This window comes from Sitophilus oryzae, unplaced genomic scaffold, assembly GCF_002938485.1.
Source record: "Sitophilus oryzae breed Bouriz unplaced genomic scaffold, Soryzae_2.0 scaffold_1576_pilon_pilon, whole genome shotgun sequence".
Classification (NCBI taxonomy): Eukaryota; Metazoa; Arthropoda; class Insecta; order Coleoptera; family Curculionidae; genus Sitophilus; species Sitophilus oryzae.
In genome coordinates, this window is record NW_022146254.1 from 17,915,268 (window position 1) to 17,943,056 (window position 27,789).

General features: G+C 31.8%; 1 protein-coding gene across 1 annotated transcript in view; it reads left to right on the forward strand.

Moving 5' to 3' along the window:
• Window positions 1-27,789, forward strand: part of LOC115879226 (glutamate receptor ionotropic, kainate 2-like) — a 107,331-nt gene that overhangs the window by 9,458 nt on the left and 70,084 nt on the right. Inside the window, exons 3-6 of the mRNA XM_030895927.1 lie at window positions 7,109-7,466; window positions 15,634-15,775; window positions 18,648-18,782; window positions 27,143-27,295. Of these exons, the coding sequence (XP_030751787.1) occupies window positions 7,109-7,466; window positions 15,634-15,775; window positions 18,648-18,782; window positions 27,143-27,295 (788 nt within the window). The remainder of the gene's footprint in view (window positions 1-7,108; window positions 7,467-15,633; window positions 15,776-18,647; window positions 18,783-27,142; window positions 27,296-27,789) is intronic.

A 27,789-nucleotide genomic window follows, 5' to 3' on the forward strand; every position in this document is an offset into this window, starting at 1 on the left:
CTTCCTTTCTCTAACAAAAGAAATCGTGCCTCGCGTCCACGTGATTCGGTCAACCAGGCCCCCACCTTACTAGAGGACAGTTGGTCTACCTGAGTGAATACACATTTTCCTAGCTTTCTGTGTTCGCGCATTCCGTTCAAATATCCCCCCACCTTACTAGAGGCCGGTTGGTCTACCTGAGCGAATATAACTATCTCTGTCTCCCTTATCCCTGTAACGCGTCAAGGCAGTAAAGTAAACGGTATTAACAATAAAAAGAATACGACCTACTCTTGATCACGTTGGCGGTGGGTGCTTACCTTATACAGTACGGCGGCAGGCGGCTGGCAGCAGGGCACTCCGGACTCGAACCTTACTGGTTCACGTGCGACCACTAACTAACTCTCTAGTGCTGCTGCAGCCGAGGTACTCGACTGACGCTCCCCTCCACTCAACCTGCACTGGTAGGGAGAGCGGCGCAAACGTCTCGGTTTCTCGCACCGAACCACAGTGACCAAAACCGATCAAAACTCTCTTACAAAATGGCAATTAAATATTTAACTTATTTAATTCAACAATAGAAACACTAATGAAGTTCATTACAATAATGAGTTAACAATAAAATACATTGACTGTCATTATTAAAAGAAAATAAAGTCTCTATTATTCTAGTATAATATTAACACAATATACAGGGTGTCCTAGAAATTTTTATGAACTTCATTACAAAGGTATGTGGAAAAAATACCGAGGGAAAAGAAAAGCGACCTGGACAGTCGTTGATACCATAAACAGAAGCGAGCTCGAGGGCGATAAAAAAACGGACTTAGTCTCGAAGTAATGTGCTAAACGGTTCCGAACTAGAGTCCAAGGCGTAAAAGGAGGTGTTTTAGTCGGTATTTATTAAGAGAGCCCGACACTTCGTGCGTAAACTCCATTTCACCTCCTTACAAAATAAAAAAAAAATATCTCGCCGAGCGAGCCTACTAATAACACGTCCAGACTGTGGCGCGAGCTTTCTCTGATCGGCCGTCGCAAAACCGACAGAGAACGAATAGCAACGAGGCTCCATGGGTTGTTTCCGAGATCCGTTTACATTTGGCAAATGTGGAATGTCTCGCGCTCGTCTCGCTCTCGTCTCGACATCTCGTCAGGTCTGGACGCATCTTAAGAAAAACATTAAGTTTACTACTGAAAGTATTTGGAGAAATGCTTTGCGAAATATTTCACAAAATATTTTCAGAAATATTTCCTGAAACATTTCGCGCATAGTGTAGCGGGTGTTTAACATATATCTCTTCTTATTCCAGTAATAAGACTATAGTAACCGGTGACGACGAAATTATTCATCGCTTAACTAAATTAAAATCCCTTCTAGTCCCATTCGCTCGGCAGTGTCGTTCACCGGAACGTCCGAATAGAGAAGGCGAAGGACTATTGAATTATTTAAAGCCCTTTTGAACGTCGACGTAATACGGGCGTGTGGAGACGAGTGAGAGTACCGGGGGTGGATGTCTTTCTGGAAGCAGCGACAAATGGAGAAGGACGAAACGTGTATTCATTATTTATTTTCATGTATGGCAAAACACCCTCAAAGAAAATGGAAAATCGGCTTTTATTCGCCTATTTTTTGTCGTTTTCCTTTCTTTATACCTATGGATAGTTTAATCGATAACTTGTTTCTCAACCTGTCGAATATTTAAAGTCCAAAAAAGTTATTTATGTATTTTATTTTTATGATTCGTTATTATTATTGATATATTCATGGTCTTAACAGTAAAAAAACAAGCAATTCTTCTTTTATTGCCACCAGCGGCGAAGCTTCCATTGATGCCGATGATCCGTCATATTCCTTCAAAATATTTTTATAATAAACTGAAATTCTCAGTAAATTTATTCGAATAATTAAGTTCAATTTCAATTATTTAATGTGTGTATTGGTCGAGATATATAGATATCGCTATGATCGACGCTAAACGCAAAAAATAAAAATATCTCGACAGCGCGATGATCCGACTGTCCTCGTTACATCTTGTACGCCGCCGAACGTGTCCGAGGTCAGCGAACTTTTCGGCCGCGATTACGTGTCCCGTTCGCTGTTTTAGTCAAGTGAGTGATGCGGTTTTACCTCCAAGCATATTTTTAATATTGATACTAAATTAAAATCATGTATTCGCCATTTTATTGGAAATGTATGTGTTCTCTTTTATAAAAAAGACAACACTGGTTCTGGTTATGTGGTTATAAGGCACTCAATAAACTTTTTTATTGGCCTTGTTTACTATTTTCCAAGTAGAAAATGTATGGAATACTACCGGCTAGGATGATTTATGATGAACATAGAAAGTTTATTACTAGAGAGTATGCGTTCTTCTCCTTCATTTGAAGCAAATGTAATAAAGGTTTACGCAAATATGCATACTAGAAGAATTGATCTTAATTTAAAATTTAAAATCAGATACAGATAATATACAGGGTGTTTCAAAACAAATGCGAAAAACTTCAGGGGGTGATTCCTTGTTCAAAATAAAGGGTAGATTGCTTTATAAACGTTGGGTCAAAAGTCAACCATTAGGGAGATATCGCGGTAAAAAGATGGCGGAAAAATAATGTTTTTATTTTTTATCTTGAAAACGAAAAACGATAGACTAAAGAAATTTTATGGAAGCATTACTGTTATGAAAACACACTTTCTGGTAATTTTTTCACTTTTTTAAAATGAGTGCAAGGGGTTGAAATAAACTACCCCTATCATTCTTGTTAACGAAATTTAAAAAAAAGCTTATCAAACACATGCAAAAAAATTAATAAAAATTAATTTGGATAGTTTAGTTTCTTTAGAAACTTTTTTATCTCTTATGTTTTTTTGATAAAACTCACCGATTTGAAATTAAAAAATAAAATGTAAAGCATTACATGTCAAGACAAAAAACATTTTTAGATAGAGAATCTAGTGGGCTGCTCTAATTTTTTTAGGATAAAATCTAGTCGGTCGCTGTCACTTTTTAGGGGATATTTCTAATATTATTTTATTGACATTTCTCTACTGCAATACGTTATTATCTAGATTCTTATTATTATCGTTATTATCACTAGATTCTTTATCTAAAAATGTTTTTATCCTGACATGTAATGCTTTACATTTTATTTTTTAATTTCAAATCGGCGAGTTTTATCAAAGAAACACAAGAGATAAAAAAGTTTCTAAACAAACCAAGCTATCCAAATTAATTTTTTTGCTTGTGTTTGATAAGATTTTTCTTTAAATTTCGTTAACAAGAATGGTAGGGGTAGTTTATTTCAACCCCTTCCGCTCATTTTAAAAAAGTGAAAAAATTACCAGAAAGTGTGTTTTCATAACAGTAATGCTCCCATAAAATTTCATTAGTCTATCTCTTTTCGTTTTCAAGATAAAAAATAAAAACATTACTTTTCCGCCATCTTTGTACCGCGATATCTCCCTAATGGTTGACTTTTGACCCAACGTTTATGAAGCAAACTATCCTTTATTTTAAACAAGGAATCGCCCCTTAAATTTTTCGCATTTGTTTTGAAACACCCTGTATAACAAACAGATAATAGAATAACAAACAGATACGTTCATAGCTTGTTTTTTTTAGCTAAATTTAGTTCTTTTTTAAATCGGTTTGATTATTTTTTTAACCTGTTAGATTTTTTGCACTTTTTTTGTAACTTCAAAATTAAAAACTTTAATAAAAAATAAAAGAAAACTTTATTATGTTGGTAAAATGTTAATTGCAGTTACTTATTACATCCCCTTGTATTGACGCCACGCTACGCCGCTGATTAGAGCTTATTACGCTATATTTTAAACATCTTTATTTCTAAAATAATTATAATGACATGGAGCTCGCATTATAAAAAAGGAGTAGGAGACGGTACTTAAAGAAGAAGGAATTATCATTTTATCTCTGGAGACAGCACTGTGTTCGTCTATAAAACAAATAATTTAGATTTCTTTTAGTGGTCCAGAATTACTACAACATATATAGCATATATATTTAGTTTTAGTATCTTCTAGACAACAGAGAGTAATATAACTCTCCAAAACGTCCGTAGTAGCGGCGTGAATCATAAAAATAACGTTCATAAGAGCGATTTTTTAAAAGTTTTAATTTAATTATATTCTACTATACAGTTAACCTGCTCTTTAAGCAAAATGAAACGGGTCATTAAAATTACTTAGCTATTTAAAGAAAATTCACCCCCTAAAAAGTAAATTAATCATATTCCCTTAATTCCTCTACAAAAAGCCATTGTGTAAACATCTAATATTTTACAGAGGTAATCCATTTTGATTTAAAGTCAGTTATCAAGGAAATGAAGATTAGTGAGAAAATATTAGGGAAGAAAAAGGCATATTTTTTATATACCTTGATATTTTTAATCTCTGGTTTCTTCGTTGTTATATTTATCAGTAATGTTATAAAGTTATTGTACCTACATATAAAGCGTTCTTTATTTTGGTACAAAGAAAAGTATTTTTCTCTAAAAATATAAAAAAATCCATCCAGTGATTAGTGACTTCCTTATTTGTTGACTATTACTTTAAAATAAGTGTAAAATTATACAAAAAATAGTAACAAAAGTGCTAGTTTATAAATGGAAACAATGATTTGTACTGAAATCAAATGCTGCCGTTCATAGAAATTAATTGCATTTCCTTTATTTAAATTTTCTTATAAAATATTATCTATCTTTTATTATCAACACAAACTTATAAAATAGTTTTTATGGTTTTTGTAATGTCACTGTCATTATAAAGTCATATTATTATTGTTTATTTACGTTTACTCATAGACAAATAAATAAAAAGAGACTGACAAATCCCATGGTAAAGAGTGGGACCGCGTTCTCTTAGCGCAACTCAGATTAACAATTTTGAAACCAATTAGCAGGGCCATGGCAGGACGTACGTCTTTATTGGTATCTTTCTTTATTATGTATGCTTCATATGAAAAAGAAAGAGATAGGTATAAAACGTATCGTAAGACATTATCGCACATTCTGGCTGGCGGGAAATTTAAATTAGCCATTATCAGTTCTTTCATTCTGATCGAACTGAAAATTTTCACTTATACTGATTTATTCCCACGTGGGGTAGGGAATAAATTAGTTTAAGTGAAAATTTTCAGTTTCTTTCAGAACGAAAAAAAAAATACTACTAGGTATTATAAGGGAAATTATTAAAAAAGCAAAAATTGTACTGTTCTATAAACATATTTATTTATACATAAAAATAAATAAAATTTTTCTAATATAATAACAAAAAATAACAGTGTGTATTCCATCCACCTACCAATTTCAAACGCAGAAGAACTGACTGTTGCAAGAAACGATCAGCCAATTTTTTAAAGGGCATTAAAAATCTTTTAAAAATTTTCGAAAAAAAGTGGGGCTGCCTGGTTATTGCAGCCACTCCTTCAATTATTATCAGTAATTTTGGAAAAAATATGCATTTTTACATACTATATATCTAAATTTTCCCAGACATTTAGGCACTTTTTTAAATTAGTTTATTTTAAGATTATTAAATCACATTGTTAAATAAGTTAAAATAAGTACCTACATTTTTTAACCATCATTTTTTGTTAACTGCCTAATTGCAATAACCAAGTGAATATCCAACCAAAGAAAACTTTACGAGAATCATGACCCTGAACCATTTTCAAGTCCAGTTTTAATCCTAAAACAAAAGTAAAATAGGTATATTAATTAAGTTTCTATCTGGTTACTATAAACTACCCAAGAAATTAAATGTATTAATTTGTTATGTTAAGAGAGGTTCGAAATATTTTTGGCACTACTACTTCTACTTTTTTCTTAATAGGTTGATAAATATAACATACTTACTTTTATTTTACCGGGTGTCTTTAACATATCTATCAGAGAAAGGGGGTACAAATACATATAAAAAATAGATGATACTGGCTCCTGCAGCAAATAAAATAACAAATAGTATAACCTAAAATTATAAGTAACAAAATATAAGTACCTATCTGAAACAAAGGAATTTGTTCCCTATCCATATCCATAAGTTAATAAAATGGAGAGTTTAGCAAAAAAAGGTAAATCACCAAAAGAAAAATTAACAAATATGACGAATTGTCATAACGTTGTCATCTTGGTTGTCATGATGACGAAAGGCGATTGTTCTAATTTCTATTTAGAAATTACGTTTTATATGGTTGCTTCTTCCTTTCTTGTTATATTAGAATGAGATAGTAGTCCCAATAGACGCAATGCGCAGATCAACATAAATAGAACCAGATTTTGCGTTCTGAGTTGCGCTACGGGAACGTTGTCCCTCTCGTTGCCATTTAATTTGCCAGTCTCTTTTTATTTGTTTGTCTATGCGTTTACTCTAGTAGAGATGGTTTGTAAGTATCTGAAGTTCTGAAGCATCGGCTATTGCTGTTTTAATTGATAATGGTAGAGATTAAGTTTTGGACTTACAACCATATCTACTAGAATAACTGCCCAACAGACAATAATAATATGATTTTTGGAAGACAGTAACATTACATAAATCATAAGCAATATTTTTTAGGTCTGTTAACTCGGACTGAAAGAAAAGGCATGGTTTTAATGTAAAAAAATATTAAAAAATATTAGTGTCTTTTTCAACAGCGGAGATCTCCAAAAAAATAAAGCTATTGAGATGAATCAAAAAACAAACTCTCGAGGAAATATACACCTAGATGATAAATTGATTTTTAAATTCCTTGCTTTTTTAACTGACCCCACAGGATGTTTCAAGCTTTCACCAAAATCTTAACATTTTGTTTTCCCTCGTATAATTGACAGATGGCAACTTTCATTTTTAATTTAGAAAGAAATACTAAAAAGTCAAATATATCAGCCACAAATCGCTTTAAAATCAACAAAATCGGTCTATATACTAGAACACAATATATAAAACTTCAAAATACATCCGTTTTTCAAGTGCGTACTATTTGTGGTACTAGTTTTTATTACCTAAATTTGGAGATAAACTAAAAATCTTTTTTAGAAATTATATTTGTTAAAACGAAAACATAATATGTACTATTTATCTAGTAATAGATTGGTGGTCGACCGTAAATCTAACTGTACTTTGTTGTTATAGTTTGTGAGCTGCTGTCAAACGGCCTGGCCGCTGTTTTTGGGCCAGAATCTTTCGCCCTCAACGAAGTAATCGAATCAACAGCTCTGAGTCTACAATTACCACACTTTCAAATCTTCTGGAATCCTAAATTGCTACCTCAAGACAGCGAAAACCGAAGTACAATTTTCAACTTGCACCCCCAATCGGCTGATTTGTCTAAAGCCTTGGCCACTTTGATAAGAGACAATGATTGGAGCAGTTACACCATTATTTATGAAGAGGAGTCTGGATTGGTGAGACTAAGAGAAAGTCTTAAAGATAGAAAAAGTGCAGATCCGATTGTGTCGTTCAGAAAATTGGGTCCTGGACCAGATTACAGGTAAATATTTAGGATAGTTGTTTATAAATATCAAGAAAATAAAACATCCAAAGACTTACTTAACAAAAATGGCTGTCTACACCGAGTGAGCGGTACAAGAAACGAACACCTTAAAATTTTAATTTACTTTAGAGTTCCGTAGATTTTGTCCTAGTTTATACAGGGCGTCCCAGTATTCCGTGGACAAGAACTACTACGTATTTTTGGAATCAAAATAAGTTCATTGCACACAATTTATCTCTATAAAAAAGTGCTTGGTTTATCCGCTAGAGGGCTTCAAACTTTAAAAATACACACACCGGAAAAATCTAGGGATATCATTTTGTTTTCATATCAAGTTAAAAATAAATGTTTTGAATAAACAACCACATATTTGTAGGCCGATTCTTTCTATTTCGATTGAAACCAAGTAGTCACACTAGTTATTTCTAAATTTGGGATATTTGCAGAAGTGTTTGTGCATTTTTTGTCAAATGTATAAAAAGCACCTAGCATCAATTGTTTGAATTTATACTGTACTGGCTATGTTTTTATGATAACTGACCAGAATTCATTCAAATAACTCTGTTTAGTATTAAACGACATTATGGAGCGTAGACATCTTAACAGAGACGAAATGCTAAGGGCCATGGGTATGCTCGAAGCTGGAATGCGCCAAATCGACGTAGCTAGAGCTTTAAATACAACGCAAAGTGTAATATCGCGATTAAGTGCACGCTACCGTGAAAGTGGTGATGTTGCTGAAATGCACACAGGGCGACATCGCATTACTACCCCTCAGCTCTTGCTGAGGAATGCTTGCTGAAAAAATGATCTTTCATTTTTTACAATTAAATGCTCGACGCCGACCGACTCTTACAGCACCAGAGCTTAGTTTAATTTTCCAGGAAACACATAATGTAACCGTTAGCCCTGACACTGTTCGCAATAGATTAAGATAGGTCAACTTAAGAAGCAGACGCCCCTGGAGAGCTCAACCCTTAACGAGAGGAAATCGAGAGGTACGATATTTGTGGGCTCAAGATCATGTTCAGTGGTCGAATGAACAATTCTCATGCATGACAATGCACGGCCTCATACAACCAGAGTGGTAAGTGAGTTTATCAATGCTCATCAATTAAATATCTTACCCTGGCCGGCACAATCTGCTGACCTCAACCCCAAAAATCAAGGTAAATTTGAAAAAATTCTTTTTTTCAATACGTCCTGTAAACTATTTGTTTATTTTAATTTTATTATATCAGAAATGCAAATAATAAAATTACTGACGATGGCTTGATAAAATTGTAATATCCCTAGACTTTTCCGGTGTGTGTAAAAACACATTTTTTCAGAATTAGAACCGTGAATCCGATTTGAATGAAATTTGGGGTGTCTATGTTTTTCTAAGTGCTTTAAGCAAAATAAAACACTAAATCGCCACAATACACCAAAACACTTTTACTTTTACACTGGACGCGCGTTTCGCTAACCATGTTAGCATCATCAGCAGATGATTATAAACTAAAGTACAATCTACAAGTTGAGCGTTTATATACTCGCTCAGTGGGCACCGAGTGGGCGTGGCAAAATCTAGCCAACCAAGTCAGAGCCTACTGAGCGTAACAGTTAGATTTCCGCCACTAGAGTAGTAGGAACAAAGAACTTGAAGGAATTGGACCGTTGACTCTGTTCATACTATCTTTACATTTATTAATTATGATGCTTTCATATGCATCTAATTGCCTGTAATTTGAGACTTGTTTAATTAATTTTAAATTATTAAGATCTATACAATGTTCATTATCAACAATATGTTCGGCAACGCAAGATTTATCCGGTCTACCATATCTTATCTGAGCTAAATGTTCTTTAAATCTAGTTAATATTGATCTCCTAGTTTGCCCAACATATTTCTGATTACAATCTTTACAAGAAATTTCATAAATACCCGACCTTTCCAGTGGAGGTGTTTTATCTTTTGGATTACCTAATAATTGTTGTAATTTATTATTAGCACTATACACAAGTTTATAATTGACATTCTTAAAAATTCCTTTTAGACCACGGGATAACTCTCTATCAAACGGTATCGAAAAATATTTAGACGTATCTTTCTCCACTTGAAAAGTCGAATTTTCAGAAATCATTAACCTATACCTACGTTTTCTAATTAATTTATCAACTAGTGAAGGAGAATATCCATTACACTCAGCTACACTAAGTGCTTTAACATTTGATTTTCTAAAAAATCAAGAAAAAGTACGGGAAGGGTGAAAACTACCCTTAGAATGTCAATTTCTGTCAAATAAAGAGAAAAATACCGAGGGTACCATTTAAAAATGAGAAGTTGTAATCATTTCCGATGAAATGGGAACTGACCGAAACAAATGAATACGTCAATTAATCCTGATTTATGTCATAACTAACATACCAAATATCGATTTTTCGTCTAACAAAATAAAAAATTTGTCAGCCAATTTTGAAAAACACCCGGCAAACTGTTAGTAAGTAAAAGTAACTAGTAAAAGTTAGAGTTCGGTATAATTCGTTTTACATTAATCTAATACAATACAAGCAATTTCAGGGTCTATTACAACAGGTACTAGTGCACTTTAAAATGTGCATACATCATTAATTTGCACCCCATGCATATTCTACATTTAGAATAACAGCATTTATGAACCAATTTAAATGCAGAAATCGACTGCACTCGCAGTCCTGTTTATTAATACGTAATATGCATTTTGGAATAACTGAATTAAAAGTTTGCCGTTTGGAATTAAATAGGTACCTGCCATAGTAAATGGTAAAACGATAAGTTGAGAACTGTTATATTTCGTAGAGTAATATTTGGATTTACTAAATAAGATAACTCTGTTCTAATTGGTGTTTTGTGAAAGTTAGATATTATGTAAAATATAATTTCGACTATATGTGATAACTGGAAATTTCGAGTTTGTTTGTTTATGACAACTTTTCCTAATCGTATGCACATCAAAAAAACCTTAAACTCTCTCTCATCTATATAGGTATATTAACTGACAAATAAAATACATACTAAATGATTGTTATAAAACTAGTATAGTTATAAAATAATATCTAGGCCTTGGGGGGTTTCAATACAGGAAAATATGAACGTATTGTAGTAATTAGCGTGTATCTATTTATATACTAGCGTGTACAAGCGACTTCGTTCGCGTCGAATTAATCATTTGTAATGGTGATGATAAAGCAAAGCAAGAATTTCCATTCACAAACTGGATAAAATTTTCACACATTTAAGTCAGCATGAGAAAAAAGAATATGGCGATATTATTATATAACTTGGTAATATTTGAGAGGTAGTTTCATCTCGTTGGAATTTGACTTTCGAAAAATCCGTTTGCCAAAAATAAGCTTTTTACGTCAAGCAGTTTAAGCAGAATCGTGGTTAAGAAATTACCCAACTTTTTGGAACACCCAGTACGATTTTTTAAAAAATTTCAAAATATGTAAAAAAACCAAATAAAATATGCTTGTCCAAGCGTTTTCCGGAAAGACTAACCGTTTTTTAAATAACAAATATTGTAATATTTGAGGGGCGTTTTCACCCTCTTGGAATTTAAGATTCGAGAAACCCCGTTGTTTAAGCAGAATCGTGATTACTCAATGGTCATATTTTATGAAAACCCTGTATAAATTTATAAAAAATCTTAAAATATATAAAAAAACAAAATTAAATATACGTGTTTAAGAGTTTTGCCGAAAAACTCGCCGGTTTTTAAATAAAAAATATTTTAATATTTGAGGGAGAGTTTCCCCTCATTAGAATTCGAGTTTCGAAAAATCCCTTCTTATCGAACCTCTACACCCTAAAGTCAATCTGTTTTCCAAAAATCAGCTTTTTACGTCAAGCGCTTTAAGCAGGATCATGATTAATCAATGACCAGATTTTTCGAAACACCCTGTATACATTTTTAAATAATCTTAAAATATGTAAAAAAACAAAATAAAATATACGTGTTTAAGCGTTTTTTCGGAAACTTGATCGTTTTTCAAATAAAAAATATTGTAATATTTGAGGGGTGGTTTCACCCTCTTGGAACTGGAATCGAAAAATCCTTTCTTATCGACCTTACACAATCTTACACCCTAGAATCAACCTGTATGCCAAAATTGAGCTTCTTACGTTGAGTGGTTTGAGCAGGATCGTGATTAATCAGTATGTCAGTCACTTAAGGATTTTATATATTAGTATAGATTACTGGATTTATAAAGATAAAAGGAAGTACCACCAATAGTACATTCCACCTTAATGGAAAGTACCCTTTCAGGTCTGTTACGGAATTTTTCTCAATCGCCATTCGCTTTGGCATTAAAATCTGTGTAAAATATTTTAAAACGGTATTATTTTTAAACGGTTTAACATTATTCTTAAGCATAGATTAGAGGAAACACTTTTTTATTATTAACATTTCGAACAAAATGCATTCTTTATAAAAAATTTTGCTTGTTCTACAATGGTTAATCCCGTTTATACTTTTCCATATTTATACCGGGTGCGTCTCAAAAGTGGCTCACCCCTATAACTTTTTTATTTTTTCAGATACAAAGACGAAATTTGGTATGTTAGTATATGACATAAATTAGGATTGATTGACGCATTCAAGTTTTTGCGGCCACTTCCTGTTTCACCGGAAATGACTGCAACATTTGATTTTTAAATGGCATCCTCGGTATTTTCTTACTTTATTCGAGAGAAAATAACACTCTGAATATGAATGACATATCATATGTCAACTTTTGACATTTTCGAATATGGTTTATTTGAAATTGCAACAAGCGGTTCATAACGACAATTTGAATCGAAATACCAAGTGTGTGGTATCAAATTATTCGTAAAAAATGCTTTTTCCAAATATGCTAATGAGCCACCCTCGTTCTATTTGGAAAAATTGAGATATTATTAAAAATATTATTTGGGCATCTTTTAACCGGCCAGGACAAAACATTAAAAACATTAGACGATCAAATCTATTTTTCCAAAGCTCCTTGACTAAAAATTAGTGTTTTTAACATTGATTGAATAAGCGTTAAGCCTACCTTAATAACAGTGGTCACTGCTTTACTGGTTACTTTTGCCTGTTAATAGTTTAGTCCTGCTTTGATCGTGCTACACTTTTAAATCACTGGTAAATCATTTCAAATTCATATTGCTATTGCAACAAAAGTAAAATTATTAGTCAAAACATTTTAAGACTTTAGGAATTTATATTGGAAATGAAACAATAAAAATATTTTCCAAAACAATTTATTGTATTCGTCGTCTGCGGAAGTTTTATTACTATTTTCATTTGTTATTAAAGCTTGTTCAGATTAAATATTACAATACAAAAATTTATATATTTTAAATATTGGTAGTAACTTACTGTAATTTAAAATTATATATTTATTACTGTAATTTTAAATACTGCATCTGAATATTTTATAAAATATACCTATTTTATAATGTATATAATATATAGAAAATATTTCACAAAAGCCTCAAAAGTTTTATTGGTTTTTATTTTTACTTTAAATATTTGCAGAAATTAATATTTTATTTTTGTACAGATTAATAAGTTTTAATTTGCTAATTACTAAGTTAATAAAAATACGAGTGCGTCTCAAAAGTGACTCCAATCTATTATTTTTTTATTATTTCAGATAAAATAAAAACGAAAAATTTGGAATGTTAGTATATGTCAAAAATTAGGATTGATTGACGTATTCAATTATTTTTGGTCACTTCCTGTTTCATCCAAAATGACTACATCTTTTGAACTGTCACCCTCAGTATATTTTTACTTTATCCGATAGAAAATGACACTCTGGATAGAATGACATATCATATGTCAACTTTTGATATTTTCCTTTGAACAAGAAGACTAAGGAAGGAGCATATCAAAAATCTTAGGTCCACCGCGATAGGCCTCAAATATGGCCGACTTAAATTCCGGTTTATCAGTGCCGTTTTAATTTTATTTGAAAAAATATAAAACTATGATGTAGGGTAGACGTGGGGTAGACTCAATAATATGTTGTTTTATTTGACGTTGTGAATAAATGTTGGTAGTTATTAAAATTGTTACAAAAATATATAATTCTAATAAAAATAGATAAGTTATAATAATTATCTATTAACACAAACATCCGATACGCTACTGAAGCAGGTAAATCTGGTAAATCAAATTGACGTGTCTAAATTCTTTGACATCTAATCTTTGACAAGTAGTAAATAAAAGCAAAAATGCAAGAAAAAATATAGAATTAGTTAATTTAAGTGAATTTCATAAATGATCGGTTTACTACACGTATGTATATTATATAGTCACTTACTAGCGAAAAGTTGTTCCATTATTTCACTCGATTTTTGCCGAGATCTACCGCACGCTACACAACCAACTATTTTAGAGTCTTTTTCGATAAATCGCGATAGTGTCACTGTTAATTTAAGTTCTGCCACAATTTCCATCTAGATTTACTACCTTTATACAACTATCAGTAGTAGAATAAATAATAAATAACATAAAATAAGCTCCGTAAAGACTGACAAATCCATAAAATTTCAAATCAAATTCAAATGTGTCAAATGAATCGTCAAACAGAACTGTCAAGGATCCCCACCCTAGAGTGCTTTTTCCGCCCACCATGCATGAATACATGGATAGCATTATGTTCCTTCCTTAATATTTTCGCATTTGTGAAATTTAGAAGTTGTAGTAATTTCCGGTGAAACAGGAAGTGACTTAAAACAATTGAATACGTTAATCAAAACTAATTTGCTTCCATAAAATTTCATTAGTCTATCTCTTTTTGTTTTCAAGATAAAAAATAAAAACATTATTTTTCTGCTATCTTTGTACCGCGATATCTCCCTAATGGTTGACTTTTGACCCAACGTTTATAAAGCAAACTACCTTTTATTTTGAACAAGGAATCACCCCCTAAAGTTTTTCGCATTTGTTTTGAAACACCCTGTATATTAAATTTATTATTTTTGTTTGCCTCCATGCTGTATTTGTCAAGATAAATGACTATTACCTAAAAATAAACTAAACTAATGTTAAAGGTGAATGGCCAGGTTCATTTTTCTATTTCCGAGCATACGGAGGGATTCTATTTCTTATTCGAGAATTAACCTGAACTTGACTTATGGGCTTCATCTCCATGAAAAATTGAAGGGGTTGTTGAAGGGTTATTTAGTTTACATACTGAGACATAGTAAAAACGTTTATATAGGTGTAATAATAAAAGCAATATGGGTTGAAGAAGTTTGATTTTTTGCCACTGTAAGAAAAACTTAACTTACAAAAATAAAAAGTTACTCATTGTAAACAGCACTGAGTTGAATCTAATCGAAGACCAGTTTCAAGTTATTTATTGACATTGTCATTCATTTTGACACTTAAGTTTTGTATCACGTGTTTTTGGTATAAATAAATAGTGTTCTGATACTTTAAGCTTCAAAATGTTTACTAGCAGACCTTGGAGTCGAACATTGTTCTTTTTAGAACCTCGTTTAGTGTGAAGTGTACAAGATAACTTAATAGCCGGAAAAAAACTCACCGCTCAACTTAGAATATTTTGAACGGGAAAGCGGTAGTTATGGCCCTTTATGTCCCTTAAGTGTTGTTAAGAAAGTTAGTTTTGCTGATGTAAATATTAACAGTTTATATATTTATAATTAATTTATGTTTGTTTCCTAAAATATTTTAATTAAAAGAAAATATATAAAAGTGGGGAGCGCTGTGCCGGTTAAGCTTATTCACGTGACTAAAAGTTTATTTGGTGTGAACTATAGCTTTTTAAGTAAAAAGATTGCCTAAACGACAAATAAAGCTCAGGAGATTATCTCCTCCTGTAAATAAAAAAGAATAAAAAAAAACATATAAATTGTAAAATATCATAATAAAGCTGTTAAAGAACACTGTAGTTTTTATTATTTGTCTTTCAAACCAAAGTATCTGCTTAAATCTAAAGCGTTTTTGAATAGTTGGGACAATCTGTAAAATTAGGCGTAAGTTTCCTAAACTGAACAGTATGATAATTAATTGTAATGTAAAATATTTTGATACATTATGGAAAATTTGTACAATTTTCTGTTATACATCTAAACTTTTAAAACTAGTTATTATATTAAAAAAGTTTTAAAATTATATTCCAGAACTGTCCTGAAACAGATTAAAAATTCCGAGGACGTCCATTTCATCCTGGACTGTCGCGCTGACCGGATTCTGGACGTTTTACGACAGGCCAAGCAAGTGAAACTTCTGGAAGATTACCACAGTTATATACTGACGGATTTGGTACGTAAGCCCGAATTTTACAGCTTTTCATATCGCATGGCGGTTGGCGTGCCGTAAATTCTCAAATATCAGTTATAAATATAAACCTTGCAGCTGCTTTGACAGGGTGTAAAGACGGACTTAAAGTTTTTGCCGCTTTGGGAAACTTTAAAACAATACGTCTTTCGTGTGGGATTTTTACAGCGCAACAAACTTCCCACGATATTGTTAGTAGTTTTCTATTTATATTATTTTTTAGAAAATTGCTGAAAGGTCTGGCAGATTCATTTAGAGTTAAAAACTCATATTTTTTATGTAAATTCCACTTAAGTCTTTTCAATTAAATGCCATAAGACGTTTGGTTTATTATGTAATACTAATAGCGGATATGATCTTCCAATATGTTTAAGAAGTAAGGTCTTTAACCAGTGGGTCTTGCCTGTCCTCACGTATGGAGCCGAAACACTTACTTTGATAAAAAAAGAACATACATAGAATACAGGTCATGCAACGGAAAATAGATATTGTAACGTTTATAGTTCGTTACAAGTTTTTTTATATACAATATATGATGTCTGGCCTATCATCACCGGATTCCGTATCGTTCAGGCCTGATAATTTATTTGGCACGCGTGGCGTAATTTTTACGTTCCCTAGTCGCCAACCCTGCTATCGTTTCACTGTTCTGTGGAGGCGCGCGCTGTCAAGATCCTTGTTATATGTCAAGGCGCCTCTCTGCGTTTTAACCTCACTTGGTTTTTGTCCAGTTTGCGGCACGGTTGCAAATCCTGCTTTTAGAAATGGCAATTTAAATCTTGCTGCAAAATCTGAATCAGCTGCCATTTCGAAGCTACAGGGAAAGATATATATTCGATATTATTATTGTATATATACATTCGATATTATTATTGAATATTTTTAGGGTAGAGTTTTGGATTGATCCACCTTAACTCGTATTTGTATTTTGCTGACACGTTGGTGTACTTTTGCTGTTGTCCTCCAGAATGTTAAATGGAAGAAAGGACAGTTCTTTTGTTTATCATTGAGCCCTCGGAAGTGTTTCGAGGTAGGTTTATTTTGTTTATTAGACCTTGTTTGGTTTTAAACAGGAGTTTCGTATTTTTAGGGTCTTATGGACGGACTGTGTCCAAGGTATGGGCAGGTGTCCCATATATATGTATTGATTCCAAGGTACGGGTAGTGATCCCCTGTACCGTTATCTTATGGACGGACTGTGTCCAAGGTTATGGTCCAAGTTACGGACATTATCCAAGGTCCTAGTAGTGTTCCAAGGTACGGGTAGTGTCCCCATATTGCCACAGAATGGATACAGCGTAAGCCCCATGCTGCTTCGCTCCCATTTCTAAGCCTAGTCAGTAGCTATGGCTGTATTGATTCATGGTGTCCTCATTCTGGCCCCTTTTGTTGTTTTGGCTAACAGGATCGCCAACAGACAGTACAGAGATATGAGCCTACCTCACGCTGCTACTCTTCGAAACAGGATTGCCTCAAGAACAGCTAAGTGTAGATTTAGGTTCAGATTTTCAGTCGATTTTCAGTCTTAACTTAATAACGTACATTTTAAATAATATCGTACAGACTATATTTAGTGGTTAGATTACTAAGAACATTCATGTCGATTTAGTAGTTACAATATGATTTAGATTTTAGGTTTTATTACATTACGCCTTGTAATAGTATTTAACCACCTATAATAATTATTAAAATTGTACAACGCTATTTACCATCAGAATTCATCATGAGTAAATATAGCCATTAGTTTTAAGTAATATACAGCTGTGTTTTCTTTCTCTGTACATGCCTGGCGCCCAATATCTATTTCTTTTGTTTGTTGTTATTAATTAGTTTTCTTTCCAGTGAAATACCTTATCCACGACTGCTCTCCGATGAAAATATACACGATACGTGATGTTATCTGTCTACCGCACTCCGGACATTCAAAAATTTCATTGCTTTGTTGCCTCTTTACTTTTTGGTTGTCGCTGTTAACTGACTTTACAATTCTTCTTCATTGCGTTCTATTGTGAGCTACTTCTTCCCACTCATTCTGCATGTTAATCGTCTTTAAGTTTTCGTAAAAAATATCCTTGTACCTTTTGAGTTGTGCACCCGGCCTCCTCTTACCGTCTACAAGCTCACCTCTCTGTTACAACTTGTTTAATGCGTTCATGTGTCTGAACGTCACTGAAAAATACGTTTTTTAGTTTTGTTCTTTGTATTACTAATATAGATCGTTAATTTAAATAATAATATAGAATATTTTCTATATATATAGAATATTTTCTATATTATTATTTAAATTAACGATCTATATTAGTAATACAAAGAACAAAACTAAAAAACGTATTTTTTGAGTGACAAATATAGCTTTCTAAAAAATCATCAAAAATATTCAAACTGAGCACGTCCATTTGAGTTCACAATAAACATCTTTTGCTCACAGAGTTACAGCAATTTATTAGGTGATCTGGTTTAATAAGTCCAAAAGCTTGCCTAGCAGACTTCTGCAATTCTTTTCTAATAATTATTATTTATTAATTTGTATACTTATAAAAAAAAAGAATCAACATTTTCAAATATTTTTTTTTGAAATTAGCCCATAAATTAGTCCATTTATTTTTTTATATGTTTGTATTTTAATTTAGAAGATATCCGATAGCAACAGCGTGAATTTTACTACGTAATTTTTAATCTATTTTAAAGAAAAAACTAGTACCAAAATCAAATTTGACCTAAATCAATAATAGAAAATACCATATGAAACAGACTTTATGTGTGACGCTATGTACGCCCCTAAATCTTTGAAGAAAAGTCAACTAGCTCCGTAAAACGTCTTATAAATATTGAAATATGACTATATCTTTATTTCTAGGATGCTCATACTCTTGACTGGACCGAGTTCAAAGAAATGCCAGCCAATATTACTGCATTCCGATTTATTGACCCTGCCAGCGATGTAATAAAGAATATTAGAAAAATATGGAGGGTGGACGCAACTAATATTAAGGTATGTTTCTTAATAAAATATGGTGTACTTTGAAATAGTTGGTAGTATTTAAAAAAAATAAAAACTGTATATTTAATACACTAGCGACATTAAATGATATATATTTTAAGCGATATAAAATGTATATATTTTAGAATAGAATCTAACTACCTAGAATATACCGGGTGGTGCATCGTCGTTGGAAATATCGGAAATTGCATGCAAATTTTGAACTGTCCATATATTGGTTTCCCTGTTAATTTGACAGCGAAGGTATTAATAGGTCTTTAAAGGTCTGGGTATGCTGAATACACATGCCAAATTTGAAGAATTTTGGACAAACCGATTTTAAGTAATTTATGAAAAACTGCATCTATTTTTAAATTAAAACTGGAGAGATAACAATGCAAAACAAGGCAAATGCCGAAGTAGGTACCTCAAATTGTCATACAAGTAAAATAACTCTGTTATTTTAGACTTATTTGAAAAACGGTTAAGAGAAAAGATGTTTCTTTTATTGAGATCTAACAGCCCTGAATATATTTGCATTTATTTAGGACTCTCTCTGTATATTCTGGTGCTGTATAATAAAAGCTTCTTAAAAATCCTAAATACTCCGGTTAATTTTAAACATTTCAGTCTACCAAAATTCCGACAAAGCTGAATTTTGGTAGAGACCTTGGGTTTACCATTATAAAGTAGAAGGAAGAAATAAGTTATTCTGCTAAACAAGTTATTCAAGGTCAGATATCAAATTTTTTTTGGATTTTTCTCATAAATGGTAAGTTTTTTCAAAAAAAATAGCCCAGACCAAAACTGTAGCTTATATTATTATCTAAAATAATAGTCCTTACACTTTTTTTCTAAGAATTGCCATTTCTGAGTTGCTCATTTAAAATTTCGATCGAGTTATTTTCTATACATTATACACACATTTCCAGGCCACTTATGACGTAGTGTTCTCGGCACGGTTTTTGTATCAAATACATGTTCTGCCTAGATTACTACTTAATTTTTCTTTGTTCTGTAACTCCATAACTCTTTTTTCAATGTTTCATAACATAATGGTATATGAGTCGCAGTTCTTATTTCTTTTTTTTTAATTTACAATACGGATTCCCTCCCTATAATGCTCTCTTAATTAACTTGTAAAATTCGAACTACTCGGGATACATCGGTCCTTAATTATTTTTAAAATAATTAAACCTCGATATATTTTACTGACTCTTAATTTTTGGCTTGATAAAATTTTAATTAAAAGTAGATCACAAAGCGTTTTAAATAATAAAACATTTATTATTAATAAAATAAGTTTTAAATAACATTAAGTACGCAATTTTGATTTATTATAATAATTCAGTACTTAAATCTAACTAACTTATCAATTGATTTTTAATATTTTATGTATAATATATTTTTTTTGGTAAAACAACAGACAAAATAAAATGGAATAAGCTACTGATTTAAACAACAGAATTGTAATTAAATGTTTGTAATCAAAGTTAGAGAAATAACTTTAATTAAAAGTTACAATAAAATAAAAATATAGATATAGCTCAATAAACTGCCTTGATATGTTTTCAGACCTTATTTGCTTTCGGTTCATACGTCATTGTCAATATTTTATAATACACATTAATAATTCATTTCCATTGATGATAAAATTTATAATTATTTTAATAATCTCCAATTCAAAATTGGACAAAGAATATTGACCTTTATAATTTTATGTACAATATTAAATATTCTATTTAAATTTTAATATATTTATGTTTTTAATAATATATTTGGCAATATCAAATTATGTTTAAACAATAATTAATAAAATGTTATATAATCAAATATAAATAAATAAAATTAATTGAAAATAACTTTTTTGTATGTGTCTTATATTTAATTTTTTTAACATGTAACATGAGCACCGTCTGAATGATTATTTATTAATATGAGATACATAAAAAATGTCTATACCTCTGTGGCGGATGCTTCTTCCCAAAAAAGGCTTTCGAAAAAAATAAGAATGATGGGAAAACAATATAACATACGAACATCCTTCAAAACAGATTTCCAACATCTTATAGAAGTTATCAAAGAACTGTACACCGATAACATCAGTTATATAAAACAAGGAAAGATACTCTCGGAACCCATATGTACAACGAAAGGTCTGAGACAAGGTTGTTGCGTATCCTCTCTTTTGTTTAATATTTACCTGGAGATAGCTCTTAGGAGGTGGAAGAGATCATGTCAAGGAATGGGCATTCCAATTAATGAGGAACATCTTCTGACACTTAATTTTGCAGACGATCAAGCAGTATTTGTTCAAGATTCCTTTGACATGGAGTTTATGCTCAGGAGACTATATACTGAGTATCAGGAATGGGGTCTAGAAGTCAGTTTAGAAAAAACAGAATACTTGGTATTAAATTCCGACATCAAATTTGATATTCTAATTGACGACAAGGCAGAAATACAACAGGTAGACACATTCAAATATGTAGGAGCTGTAGTTGATAAAAATGGAATCGGTGGGACAGAGATACGACAGAGAATTCAGAACGCAAGGAAAGTGGTAGGGGCACTCAACTCAATCTGATGGGACAAACATAATAATATAAAGAATAAAAAACATATTGGCCAAACAATGGTAGAATCGGTCTTATGCTATGGGAGTGAGATATGGGCCCTAAGAGAAGAACATAAACGGAGAGTATTGGCTGTAGAGATGGATTACTTACGTAGAAGCGCTAGAGTGTCCAGATTACAAAGAGTGAGAAACGAGGAAATCAGAAAGAGAACATCGGCACAAGAAACAGTAATTCAACGAATAAAGAAAAGAGGTTTGAGATGGTTTGGTCATCTAATGAGGATGGAAGACACAAGATGGCCAAAACGTGTATTCAAATGGTCACCCACTGGAAGAAACAAAAGGGGACGCCCGCGTCGGTCCTGGAACGATGGTATACGACAGGCGATGAGAGATCGGAATATCGAAGAAGATCTCGTGTACGACAGAGATGGCTGGCGATTGAGACTGGGAAGACAACATTTAGTTGTATAATCTGTATAGTACAGTAACTGTATTTTTATAAGATTAACCCCAACTATACAGGGTGATTCCTGTAAGTCGGCCATGCTTTCGAGGAATGATAGGGGACGTCGAAATATTAATTTTGATATAGCACACTATGTGTCGGAAATGCCTCTTCCGCAAGATACAGGGTGTTAACGTTTTTGAAAAATTAAAGATATTCTTTAATAGTTTTTTTTTTAACAGTTAAAGGTATTGTTATAAAATTTTATTATAGGAGTCTGCCTAACAAAGACACTTTGAATGTAAAAAGAAGAGGTTTTAGTTTCAACCAGTGGCGTAGCTGTGATACGCATCGGGTAATATTTTCCAAAAAAATAGTACGCCACTGATAAAAATAAAAATTTCGGAGTTTTTTTTTTATTTACACGGTTTATTTCCAAGAAAAAATGTCTCTAGCAACTTTCTTCTATCTAACACCACTTTGTCACAATTTAAAAATAAATATTTTTTTAATGAGAACCTTAAATATGCGAATTATTATAACTACCTTAAACTAAGAATTTTATTATTAACAATAAAAAAAATCTAGTTTAAATTTATAATTTTTTAAAAATTGATTTAGAGCTAATAGTAAAAAGTACTAAAGTTACCCAAGATGAAGGGAGCTAACGATGCACATGTGTTTCTGCCCTCTAGTTATAATAATTCGCTGTATTTGAGATTCTCATTAAAAAAATTATTTATTTTTAGATAGTGACAAAATGGTGTTAGATAGGAGAAAGTTGAAAGAGACATTTTTTCTTGGAAATAAACCGAGTAAATAAAAAAATCTCCGAAATTTTTATTTTAATCAGTGGCATACTATTTTTTTTTGAAAACATTACCCGATGCGTATCACATCTACGCCACTGGTTGAAACTAAAACCTCTTCTTTTTACATTTAAAGTGTCTCTGTTAGGTAGATTCCTATAATGAAATTTTATAACGATACCTTCAACTGTTAAAAAACTATTAAAGAATAGCTTTAATTTTTCAAAAATTTTAACACCCTATATCTTGCGTACGAGGCATTTCCGACCCATAGTGTGCTATATCAAAATTAATAGGTCAACGTCCCCTATCATTCCTCGAAAGCATGACCGACTTACAGGAATCACCCTGTATATATATAACATCCTTCAAAACACAAAATACACTTGGATCCATTTCAACACACACTAAACCAATAAACAGTGGACAACAAACAAAAAATGTAATATACAAAATACTATGTGAATATGATAAATTTTATATTGGTGAAACATCTAGACCCTTAAATGTTCGAATTAAAGAACATAAAGATTATTTAACAAGAGGCAATTTTCACAAATCTAACATTTTTCAGCATTCATGGGACACAGAGCCAAGAGTAGATTTTAACAAAGCAAAAATTATTATGAAAGAAGCGATGGCATCTAAAGAAAAATAAAAGAGGCTTTTTTTAACACAATCTAATAAAAATAAATGTATTGCTCATGCATCTCTATATGTTAGTAATGTATGGCAATCGCTTCTTTGATTTTAAAGAACATAACATAGATAAACAAAGCATACGTAAACATTAAAAACAAATTAAAAAATAATCATACAGAAAGTTTGAAGCTTTTTGGTTTTACTTTATAATAATTGCATTTATATATTTTAAATAGTTTTTTTCTTTGTTATTTGTGTCTTTTTGCTTTGACGACGGGAAACTTTCCGAAACGTTAAGCATTTTTTTGTCCGTTAGTAAAATTTGTTTTTTAGTAAACCACTGCCGACTATTAGTCTCTATTGGATTAACGCCAGCAGTGTTTACAAAAAATAACTATTTTATTTTGTAGATTTTCTTACAGTGCGAAAATACCCATAAGACTTTTTTGGAGAGATTAGATACATATTTTATAAGAATAAAATTACAGGTGGTCGAAAGTTAATATCATATTTGATTAACTAACCATTTGTAAGTTAATATTTTTTTTAGAGAATCCTAAATTCACATATTATACAGGGTGAGTTCTCTATACAGATGTTCTCTATGGGTATCTCGGAAACTACTGGAGATAGAGAGTCGGTTAAATGGGGAAAGAATTGAAGTTTTGTGGGGTCATAAATATGCTCCTTTCAGATTTCTGAAAAAGTTCATGGTTTACTAGATAATTCGAAAAAAAAATTTGGCTATTTAAAAATTGCCCCTTATTCCATTATAATCTATTTTAGACAAAAAGTTTTCAGATAAAAGTTGTAGATAATCACATCCCTAATGAGTTTGTATTCTTCGATTTTTACTAAAGTCTATCATTTATGACACATGACACAAACATATGTTTTTTTTAAATGGAAACTATAGTTGGCCATGACTTCATAAGAAGCGCCATTTTTTAAGCTTTTCAACGATATAAGCTATAATATGTTTTTTTTCACAAAATTACTGAGTTATACCGAATTCTTATCTTTCTTGACTAATTTCACTTAGTTAGCCATGGAAACAATTTCATTCGTCGTTGCTCTCAGAAATGTGAAACTGTCACATACAAACTTTGTAAATTAAAATAAATAAAAATTGTAAATATGAATTTTTCACCAAACCTAACCAAACCAATTGCATGGGCCTCCTCGATCACCTGATCTATCCATTTTATATTTTTTATGCGGTATGGTTAACAACAAGATTTACAAAAGAGCCTATGAATTAAGAGAGGCACTCGAAGAGGCGGTACAGAAGTTTAATTAAGTCGACCGGTCGTTCTGTGAGAATAGCTAGAAATTCAGTTTTAAAAAGATGCATTTATGTACTCAAAACAATGGCGGATTTTTTGACCATTTTCTAAAATAACTTAAAGTGTATGTAGTGATATTATTTTCTTAAGTTTTAGTTTGTGAAATGTAAATTGCAAAGAGCCGTTTAATAATATATTTTGTATTTTTATAAGTTATAAATCATAACAAAATAAGAACACCATGTCAACTAAGTGAAATCAGACAAGAAAGATAAGAATAGGCTACAACTCGCTACAATTTTTTGAAAAACCGGTCGACTTAATTAAACTTCTCTCGTACCGCCTCCTGTACATATGTATACAATATAAAATTATTTAATAATGTCTATAGTATATCCAGGATGATCATAAATATTTAGATAAATATATATTTTCAGTTAAAGAATATGATATAAATATTATCTAATAATTTCGTGAAACTTTTAGAACATTTTGAATCCATCCATACATTTTATCTTAAAAGTTTACTATTTTAAAAAATAATTTCTTCTTGAAAACTTACTTTTAAGTCAAGTTTTTTTTCTTTTTTTTTGGGGGCAAATATAAGATCTTAATCTCTGACTTTCTGTGAAAGCTTTTTCTGATTTTATTCCTCGGCTTTTTGAACACGTAATGACAAATAACTAATATTTCTAAATAGCTTTCGAAAGAATCGAAAGTTTTATGTCAAGGAACTACTAGCTTAATATTTACAATAATGAGAATTCTATAGTCGTTATTCTTCGTACTAGACGAGGGAGTACATACATTTAAAAACCTTAGTATGCAAAGCATAACTTTTTATATCCATCATTGCATTAGTTATAAGCAGTTTAATCTTAATTAAATATTTGTGAGAAAACAAAATTAGTAATCATATATTAAAAGAACAGAATAGACAGAGACAATGGTTATATTTCTCCTAGTTTCCCTTTTCTTAATGTTCTAGTTTCATGTAATTTATAGTTTGTTATTCTCGGTTATGCTTGAAGCTCCACGCTATGCTATGCCAAACAGGAACATAAATAAATTGATACACAAAAGCACAACATGCATTGAGTGATAAACGTATGAGATTTTCTGTGCAACTTTAAAGGTTTTTAGGTAAGACGAATTAAAATTTTAACGTCATTTAGCTGATATATTTAGGTTTGTTGTAAATATTTTTGAATCGCCATGAAGCAAAAAGAATTTCTGATTTTGATTGAAAAAGTCGTTGTCTTATAATATCAAAAAAGAACTTATTTTTCATTTAAACACATTTTAAGATATAATAAAATTATATAAGGATGCTTGCCACTTAACTGCTGATATAAAAATTTAATTCCACGCTGTGTTTGTCATAATGTGGATCAACCTGCTCTCACTACCGGTTTCGGAGCCCTACTCCCTTATCAGGTGAGCTTGGGCAAATACCACAAAATGACAAACACAGCGCAGAGTAGTTAATTCCGACTTGTTGGAAAGTATCGGTTAAATATTAAGTTCCGAACGGGAGATAGCGGCCTGCGTTCAATTATAGTACTTTTGTACCACCGAGGCGCAACTATCGATAGTAAATAAGATGGTAAAAGGTTTTTTTTTCAGACAAGTCAAATTATAAAAATGGAAAACAAATTTCTTGCAGTATAGGTATATAATAAAATTATATAAGGATTCTTGCCACTTAACTGCTGATATAAAAATTTAATTCCACGCTGTGATTGTCATAATGTTGATCAACCTCCTCTCACTACCGATTTCGGAGCCCTAGTCCATCATAAGGTGAGCTTGAGCAGATACCACAAAATGACAACTACAGCGCAGAGTAGTTAATTCCGACTTGTCGGAAAGTATCGGTTAGATATTAAGTCCCGAACGGGAGATGGGTGCAATGGTAGCACTTTCGTACCACCGAGGCGCAACTATCGATAGTAATCACCACTGATAGATAAACCACTGCTGATAATTAGTCTCCGTTGGATTAACACAGAAGTGTTTACAAAATATAATTATTTTATTTTGTAGATTTTTTTACAGTAGCGAAATATACTTAGAATTATTTGGAGAGATGAATCCGCCACAGAGGTATTACTTAGTGTTTAATTATTCTGTATAAATGCAAAATTTCTCAGTTTCATAACCAAATGATATATGATATGCAGTTATTTCATTTTTTAGATTTATTATACGTATTTTCTGGAACAACGCTCTTTTAATTATTTTATAAAATTTTATCTATTTATATATATTTTAATTTAGTAAAGCGTAATTTCATAAATTAATATCTTCAGTTTGATATTAGGGGTAAAATATCAAAAAAGATTAACGGAAGTTTTACTGTAATATAAAATTCAAGAGTTTTATGAGAAAGAATTCAACTCCCATATCACTTACCGACCAATCGCAACTTGAATTCCGCTCTCAAAATAAAGAGATCAGAACATTCCGTGGTCCTCTTCTAGTTTTAATTACTTCGCCCACTCGAAACTCCCGCCGGACTTCGACAACCGCACAAACATTTTACAGGAAACTCGACGTCAAACGAGCGCGGAGCGGCTGGCTAATTAAAACCCGTTTTTCTTTTTCAGACCGGTACGGCCCTGCTCTACGACGCGTTAAACGTTTTCATTACGGCCTTCCGGGACATGGCGGCCAAAGAAGATCCAATAATAAAACCTCTGGATTGCGACGACTACGAGTTTTCGGAGCATGGCCAGAGAATTGGGGAACTCGTTAGAAAGGTAACGTAATTTTCCGTAATAGATTGCTGTTTTTCCAATAAACATGGTCTAGATTTTTAAGAGTAAAAAGGCGAGTTTTACTCTATAATAAAGGAAATTGAACATTGTGTGTACGATGAGTCAGTAATAAATTGAACTCGTTATAAAGTAATGTAGTTTACTGTAACAGATTGTTTTTTTTTAAACAACAAAAGATGACTTTTATATTGGTAATGGTAAAGAAATTCGAACAAACGGAAGAAACAGGTTAATCTATACTAATATATAAAATCCTTAAGTGACTGACTTACGATTACATTACATCACGATCCTGCTCAAACCACTCAACGTAAGAAGCTCAATTTTGGCATACAGCTTGATTCTAGGGTGTAGAGGTTCGATAAGAAGGGATTTTTCGAAATTCCGAAAAAACGCTTAAACACGTATATTTTATTCTGTTTTTTTACATATTTTAAGATTTTTTAAAAATGTGTACAGGGTGTCTCGAAAAATCT